The following is a 9,162-nucleotide window of genomic DNA, read 5'->3' as shown; positions in this document are numbered from 1 at the left end:
ATTCTGTTTCTGTCCTCTTACCTGAATATCACCTGAAAAACTTGGTAAAAAACCAGAACTTTTCAGGTTATATCCAGGTTTTCTTATTGAGGTTTTTGGACTTTTGTAACACGATTTTAAGACATCAAAACTTTGGTTGAATCAAGCTTTAGCGTAAAACTTCTTTTTTAGGTAACTACACCTGAATCAGTTCAGATAAAAAAATGCCTCAGCAGTAGTTCATGTGCCTTTAAGAAAATGATTTATTGGCACGTTCATAGCAATGTAATATGATTAAGCTTGCATCATTCGTAATCAAATGGTAGCAAAAATTTTGCTCATATTTTGAAAGTTGAGCATATTTAAGCTCTTGATCACAGATTCCTAATTGCCTTGCCTTGGCGAGCAATTTTGAGGGACTAAATTGAATCAATCAAACCGAAGTAATGCATGTCTGGTACGCGATAGAGCCAGTATTGAAGGTGCGTTCTTTTTGGTTGTGCAACCAATAGCAGAGGGTCAATAACAAAAATGAGGGTTTAATAACGGAGGGGTCACTACGGGGGTGAATAGTGGATCTTTTCCGTTTGTGCCCCCCTAGCATTATAAGTTCATTATTTGCAGAAAAGCACCGTTCTCTCCCCCCCCCCCCCCCAAGGTCACGTGCCATATATTTACATAATGATTTACTATGATATGGCTCGTGCCCTGCAACTGGGGGTGCGTAACGTACTGTTGGGTAAAAACTATAAAAACGGCACGTGCGCCATACCACCAGTTTTCTGTTTTGTTCACTTCATGAGAAAAAGTTTTTGACACGTGTAGTTTGAAATCTTAACTATCTTTTGTAGAGAATTGTTTCAACTGTAGAATGATGCAACTGGTTTCCTTAAAACATTGATATTTGTAAAATACTTATAAAGGAAGTATTTTTATGCTGTATGCTTTAATGATATACTTATATATTTATCAAACAAATCTTATTGTTGAATGCTAAAATAAAAGTAACGTGTCGTTAAAATGAGCGACAACCACAACAGATGTACTCGATTGAGAGAGAAATTGAAGAGGAGTTTCAAAAAGAGCAGCGACACTCCATGGCTTCTAACTAACTGGTAAGGTGAATGGCCTGTTCGTAAAGTTGAAACAAACAAAGAGGCTGTTAAAGTTCAAATTCTTTTGGTCCTTCCCATTATAGCCCCCTCCCCAACCCACCTCTCCCATGAAAACAGCCCCCACTATGGTATAATTATCATGATGGGGGAGGGGGTTATACGTGACCAACAAGCTCGGTGAGACCACAATGGGAAAAACTTTTATTACCTTATGTGTCAAATAGCCGTTTTGGCAAACCAATCTTTTGTGGCTAATTTCCCTGGAAAACTGCTTCAATTAGCTTAAATCATTCTGGCTAGCTTGCATATTAATTATTTAAGGAGATTATTTGAATACCTCACTTTTAAAAATAAAAAGGCATGAGGGGTTTTTCTACTCTACCTCCAGTTTAGTGGTCAGCAAGTGAAATTTTGATTTATTCCTGAAAACAGGGCCACCAACCCTTCAAAACAGCACCCAGACCCGTGCCGATTTGTGGAGTGGTGTATTGCGTTGATCTGGTGTCCACGCTAAGCTCTGTATTAATATTTCGGATCTATTCTGTTTCGCCGCCCCCAGCTTTGTGGGAATATATGTTTTATGATCCCCAGGCGCACGTGCATTATTTTTACATAGTAACGTGCTATACAACAACACGTAATTTGTAACTGGGGGTTATAACAAACAATGAGGGGGGGGGACAGAGTAGATCCAATATTCCAATAGTTTTACGAACAGGTGGTATGAGGATAAACTCACAAGTCGTGGTTTTTTTCATTGTCAAATTTATTGAGTATAGATCTGGATGTAAATAAAAATTGGATTTTCTCATAAGAGCCCCCTCCTTCCCCCCACAAAATTCTAGCCCCCATTATATAAAAATTAACATGACTGGGGAGAGGGGGTGAACGCCCGTACCATATCTTTAGAGACGATCAGGCATGATTAAGAAAAAAATCGGACAAGGTCCCAGGCCTGATTCAGAGTCTGATCAGTTCAAATACAAGGCTGCTGAGAGAATACTACAGAGTCGATCTCTGAGGTTTCTAATGACAGAAAAATCAAGTCTTGGAGGGTCTCTGCCCAGAAAAATTCCACGTCGTAGGTCTCTCTGCCAAGAGAAAGGCCATGTATTGGGTCACTATGTGAAGAGTCAACCCAAGACATGTTGACCTCTTCCCAGACAAGACACACGAATTGGGATTCAAGAAGGGATTCAAGACTAGAGTTTTTCAGGACAGACCGTTAGATTGGTGCATTTTTCTGGGTTCGGTGGCTCTTTTAACAACAGTTTCAGTACCCTAAGGTACAATTGATGCACCAAATGCACCAGTTACGATTACGAAAGCTATCAAAAAGAAATTCATGGCTCTTGGTCATCTTTTCAAGGCCTATTGGTCCATAAAATTAAAAATTCAGTACTCACATTTGATGAAAAATGAAGAGTTATCGATAAAAAAAATCATAACAACACCAAATATTATAAGTACACAAAAAACATTACTCACAAGCAAACTTACAAAAAACACTAAGAAGCACACTCACGAACGCACATTGAGAATCACTTCTTGAATGACTTGAAAAATATTTTCTACTTCAAAAATTTTCAAAATAACGAAGAAAACCGTTTGAAAAATTAACTTTTTCCAAGACAAGCTGGATCCAAAATTCTTTTTGATATAAATACCGCACACTTAGGGGGACTTTGACTTGGAGTTTCGTTCGTTTTCAACCACTGCTCGACTAGTTTGAAAAATATAAAGTGAAAATACATATTGCAAAACCGAAAAGCCAAACAACAAGATAGCGACAAAAATTTGCTGAAATTTCAAACAAATCGAAAACATCAAAATTTTTATTTTCTCAGAGTTTGGAACAGAATTAATTGAACCTGCCACAAATCAATTACATAAATTTTTTATTTAATTCTTAATTAGCTTTGGGCCTGTATTTTGGGATCAATTCTTCAGATTTGTATGTGCTACATACAGTTTAATATGTAAGACATAGCAAAAATTTATTTGATCTACTTAACCTGCAAACGTTTTTTTTTTAATTTTTGTTTCCAGCTAATTTCTGTTTGGGATATTCGTAACACTTGGTCTTATCTGAAATTAGAACACTCTTTTTTGACTTTTTATACGAGGATATTATATAAATCAATGAACGTTAATAGCCAAAACCAATTCTCAGACTTGGCAGAGAAACCTAAGACTTGGCCCCAGGTTTTGGAATCAAATGCAGGAGCCATGACCATTTACGATGGCAATTAATTTAATTGACAAAAACTTAAAATTGTCTGCGAAAAATGTCAAAATTTGCCCTCATTAAATGAAAAACATCCTATCCTGATGATGTCAAGCTTTAGTCTGCTCAGAGATCCAAGACATGGGTTCGGCTTTGCGCAGAAAAACCCAAGGGTTCGGCTTTGCCCAGAGAAGTCCCAACTCTTGGGTCTTCTAACCAAAGCTTGGCATCTCTCTGCCAAGACTTGGCCTCTGTAAAATCTCTGAATTAGGCCTGATAGGTTTTGTGGGTTCGGTACGGTCGTTGTAAGCTATATTAGAAACTAGGTCCCTAGTATGGGCACTAGGCTATATTGTGAAAGACCCCAAACATGCAGAACCCGCAAATATTAAGCATTCATTACTTATTCACATTGCATGCATGCACATACCCCCGTTGCTCATCCTATCTTTTACATTAAATATGCTGCATAACAATAGTTATATCAAAATCTGGTAAACAAAAAAGGCATTTTTACCGTTTGAGCCCGCGGCGTGTTTTCACCCCAAGTTACAGAGAACGTGCCATTACATAGTTTATCATTATTGTCGTGCAACAATCAAGTCAGAAGTAAAACTTGAAAAAACATTGACTTTTGTCCTTATCGCAACCAAAACGAGTTGGTTGTTCCCGCAACTTAAAACTGAAAAAAAACTTAACAAACTGTCTAGAACAATGTAATTGAATCCTTATCTACATTCTCTTACATTTTATGGTTTACCCCTCGTTCAAAGAACAAAACCTTCTTTCCCCCAAACAATTTTGAGGACAAAAGTCTCCCCTGTTACCGGCAAATAGTTTCCTTGTTCCACAACTTGTGCGACGCACTGAAGAGAGCATCAGCGGTCAGTGCAACCATCAAGTGCCGAGCACAGTAAACGGAACCCGAAAGCTGGCAGCCGGTCAAGACAAAGAAAAGACACAGAAAAGACAAAGAAAAGACACAGAAAAGACACAGAAAAGACAAGCAATTTTTTCAGCGACGAAGCCAAGTTTGGGTTACAAACGTCACCCCGACGAGAGGATCAAGTTTTTTTTACTGGTTTCAGACGTCACCAGCAGAAGTCCGCCCGAGGTCTCAGACGTTACCTCTGATGTCCTGTTCCCCGGTTAGAGCCATCCAAAATCCTTACTTTTTTTTCGACAAAAAGCCTCCAAAAAATTGATATTTGTCCCCCAAAAAAGCTTATTTGTTACTATAACACCTCGATTCAAAAACTTGACTAGTTTCATTATTGTCAAAGCGAGTTAAGGCAATTTTCTCATTTTTAAAGAAAAATCTGCGAAAAAAAAACACAAAAATCAGAGAAAAGTTCCTTAAATCAGAAAATTCAAAAAACACAATTTAGTTTTCTGACTACATATCCGTTTCAATTGCGGAAAAAACTATTAAACCACTCTTTTGAATTGGTTTGTAATCAAACAGAAAGCTATTTGCATCGATATATCCAATCAGTATCATATAAATAAGAAATGTCGGATAAAATTTTTTGAATTCAGAAAATTCAAAAAACACAATTTAGTTTTCTGATTACATATCCGTTTCAATTGCGGAAAAAACTATTAAACCACTCTTTTGAATTGGTTTGTAATCAAAGAGAAAGCTATTTGCATCGATATATTCGATAAGTATCATATAAATAAGAAATGTCGGAGAATATTTTTTGAATTCAGAAAATTCAAAAAACACAATTTAGTTGTTTTCTGACTACCTATCCGTTTCAATTGCGGAAAAAACTTTTAAACCACTCTTCTGAATTGATTTTTGATCAAACAAAAAGCCACTTTGATCGATATATCACATCGGTATCATATCAATGAGAAATGTCAGAAAAAATTTTTTGAATTCAGAAAACTCAAAAAACACAATTTTGTTTTCTGACTACAAATCCATTTGAATTGCGGAAAAACTATAAAACCACTCTTCTGAATTGCATTTCGATCAAACAAAAAGCCACTTTGATCGATATATAACATCAGCATCATATCAATAAAAAATGTTAGAAAAAATTTTTTGATTTCAGAAAATTCAAAAAACAATTTAGTTTTCTCAATCCATATCCGTTTCAATTGCGGGTTAAACCAATAAAACACTCTCTTGAAATAATTTGCAGTCAAACAGAAAGCCATTTCCATAGATTTATCCAATCAGTATCATATAAATGAGAAATGTCAGAAAAAATTTTTTGAATTCAGAAAATTCAAAAACACAAGTTAGTTTTCTGACGACATGTTCATTTGAATTCCCAAATAAACCACTAAACAAACCCCTAAAGCAAGTCATTGTCAGTCAGTTTGATAGTTTCAACTGTATAGGGAAGTAAATAGAAAGTCCTTAGGCGCCACACCAAATATCAAAACTTTCATTTGACGAAAATAAATACCATTTTAATTTTTTTTGAAAACGTCCAAACTTGATTTTTTGCAGAACTCCTCGGTCTCAGACGTTGCCGTCTGCGAAATTCCTTAATCCCTATTGGTTTCATACGTTACCATCAGCAGAAGAGGAGTTTTCAAAGAAAATTGGTTCCAGTAGTCACCAGAAATTTTGATGTCTTTTTTCCTACTTTCATTTTTTTTTGAAAGGCAGATCTCAGACGCTAATTGTCGGAGAGAGCTTTGAGAGTTTAATAAAGTCAATGCATTTTGTAAATAATGAAGACAGAGTAAAAAGAGCAGATAAAGTCACACAGTTTTGAAGAAAACGAAAAAGGTTTGCAAAACCCGGAAAAGACAATTTCCGAAAGAATTCTAAAGTTTCCCACAATATGACTCGTCTCTGCAAATTTCTAGCATTCAGTAGCCCTTCTGTAGCCCTTGTTGCCTAAACGCATCGCATTTTTGCTAATTTCTTATCTTTAGCCGTCAAAATAACAATAAACTCCTAGAAAAAGAACAGGTTTCAAAGTTAATTCGCAAAAACTGTGAGGGGTTTTCATTAATCATAGTGTTTGGTTAGGGTTAGGGAGCTAGGGAAAAATTTTTTGGGTAGCTTTATAAGCTTTCTGTTTGGTAATTTATTCGTATTTGAGAGAAACAGACGAGCTTATTGAAGTTTTTATGAAAAAGGAGTTTAATGTAACAATTATTTGAGTTCTTGTCTAGTATTGGTTCAACTACATAATTGTAGCAAGGCACAGTTTTCCTGTAAACCACAGTAGCCACACACACTAGTTCAAACAGTTAACGCCAGCTAGTTTAGCGAAACTTGTGTTAATTCAAAAGAGGTCTAAATGGAGCGATAGTGGCCAAACACCACTGAGAGTCAACGACATTGTTTGGATTCTGAAAGATATGACTCCACGAGGAATTTGGGCCCTTGGACGTGTTCTCGAGGTCTACCCTGGACGAGATGGACAACACCGTGTGGTGAAGGTTAAAACGGCTTACGGCACGTAGGTTCGACCGGTCTCCGCGCTAGCACGCGTTTTGGCTGATTAGCCCATTTTTTCTTGACCTTTTTTCGAAACGGTTTTCTAGGCAACTTGGGTTACACCCTCTTCGACGATCTGGTCAAACGTCTGTGATGTGTTAGTTGGCCTCCTCTTTCCCCTGGAGCATGTCGTGCAACAATCAAGTCAGAAGTAAAACTTGAAAAAACATTGACTTTTGTCCTTATCGCAACCAAAACGAGTTGGTTGTTCCCGCAACTTAAAACTGAAAAAAAAACTTAACAAACTGTCTAGAACAATGTAATTGAATCCTTATCTACATTCTCTTACATTTTTTGATGTCGTGCAACAATCAAGTCAGAAGTAAAACTTGAAAAAACATTGACTTTTGTCCTTATCGCAACCAAAACGAGTTGGTTGTTCCCGCAACTTAAAACTGAAAAAAACTTAACAAACTGTCTAGAACAATGTAATTGAATCCTTATCCACATTCTCTTACATTTTATGGTTTACCCCTCGTTCAAAGAACAAAACCTTCTTTCCCCAAAACAATTTTGAGGACAAAAGTCTCCCCTGTTACCGGCTAATAGTTTCTTTGTTCCACAACTTGTGCGACGCACTGAAGAGAGCATCAGCGGTCAGTGCAACCATCAAGTGCCGAGCACAGTAAACGGAACCCGAAAGCTGGCAGCCGGTCAAGACAAAGAAAAGACACAGAAAAGACAAAGAAAAGACACAGAAAAGACACAGAAAAGACACAAAAAAAAGACAAGCAATTTTTTCAGCGACGAAGCCAAGTTTGGGTTACAAACGTCATCCCGACGAGAGGATCAAGTTTTTTTTACTGGTTTCAGACCTCACCAGCAGAAGTCCGCCCGAGGTCTCAGACGTTACCTCGGATGTCCTGTTCCCTGGTTAGAGCCATCCAAAATCTTACTTTTTTTTTCGACAAAAGCCTCCAAAAAATTGATATTTGTCCCCCAAAAAAACTTATTTGTTACTATAACACCTCGATTCAAAAACCTTGACTAGTTTCATTATTGTCAAAGCGAGTTAAGGCAATTTTCTCATTTTTAAAGAAAAATCTGCGAAAAAAAACACAAAAATCAGAGAAATGTTCCTTAAATCAAAAAATTTTTTGAATTCAGAAAATTCAAAAAACACAATTTAGTTTTCTGACTACCTATCCGTTTCAATTGCGGAAAAAACTAATAAACCACTCTTTTGAATTGGTTTGTAATCAAACAGAAAGCTATTTGCATCGATATATCCAATCAGTATCATATAAATAAGAAATGTCGGATAAAATTTTTTGAATTCAGAAAATTCAAAAAACACAATTTAGTTTTCTGATTACATATCCGTTTCAATTGCGGAAAAAACTATTAAACCACTCTTTTGAATTGGTTTGTAATCAAAGAGAAAGCTATTTGCATCGATATATCCGATAAGTATCATATAAATAACAAATGTCGGAGAAAATTTTTTGAATTCAGAAAATTCAAAAAAACACAATTTAGTTTTCTGACTACCTATCCGTTTCAATTGCGGAAAAAACTATTAAACCACTCTTTTGAATTGGTTTGTAATCAAAGAGAAAGCTATTTGCATCGATATATCCGATAAGTATCATATAAATAAGAAATGTCGGAGAATATTTTTTGAATTCAGAAAATTCAAAAAACACAATTTAGTTGTTTTCTGACTACCTATCCGTTTCAATTGCGGAAAAAACTATTAAACCACTCTTCTGAATTGATTTTTGATCAAACAAAAAGCCACTTTGATCGATATATCACATCGGTATCATATCAATGAGAAATGTCAGAAAAAATTTTTTGAATTCAGAAAACTCAAAAAACACAATTTTGTTTTCTGACTACAAATCCATTTGAATTGCGGAAAAACTATAAAACCACTCTTCTGAATTGCATTTCGATCAAACAAAAAGCCACTTTGATCGATATATAACATCAGCATCATATCAATAAAAAATGTTAGAAAAAATTTTTTGATTTCAGAAAATTCAAAAAACAATTTAGTTTTCTCAATCCATATCCGTTTCAATTGCGAGTTAAACCAATAAAACACTCTCTTGAAATAATTTGCAGTCAAACAGAAAGCCATTTCCATAGATTTATCCAATCAGTATCATATAAATGAGAAATGTCAGAAAAAATTTTTTGAATTCAGAAAATTCAAAAACACAAGTTAGTTTTCTGACGACATGTTCATTTGAATTCCCAAATAAACCACTAAACAAACCCCTAAAACAAGACATTGTCAGTCAGTTTGATAGTTTCAACTGTATAGGGAAGTAAATGGAAAGTCCTTAGGCGCCACGCCAAATATCAAAACTTTCATTTGACGAAAATAAATACCATTTTAATTTTTTTTGGAAAAAACGTCC

At 35.7% G+C, this 9,162-nt stretch overlaps 1 protein-coding gene across 1 annotated transcript in view; it reads left to right on the top strand.

Annotated features, from left to right (window-relative positions):
* Positions 1 to 793: 793 nt before the first annotated feature.
* LOC142338071 (uncharacterized) overlaps positions 794 to 9,162 on the top strand; it is a 63,064-nt gene continuing 54,695 nt past the window's right edge. Inside the window, exon 1 of the mRNA XM_075387704.1 lies at positions 794 to 1,094. Within this exon, the coding sequence (XP_075243819.1) occupies positions 1,000 to 1,094 (95 nt within the window). The 5' untranslated portion in view covers positions 794 to 999. The remainder of the gene's footprint in view (positions 1,095 to 9,162) is intronic.

The sequence above is a fragment of the Convolutriloba macropyga genome, chromosome 4 (assembly GCF_964194025.1).
Source record: "Convolutriloba macropyga chromosome 4, txConMacr16.3, whole genome shotgun sequence".
Lineage (NCBI taxonomy): Eukaryota > Metazoa > Xenacoelomorpha > Acoela > Convolutidae > Convolutriloba > Convolutriloba macropyga.
This window is presented reverse-complemented; position numbering and strand designations above follow the sequence as displayed.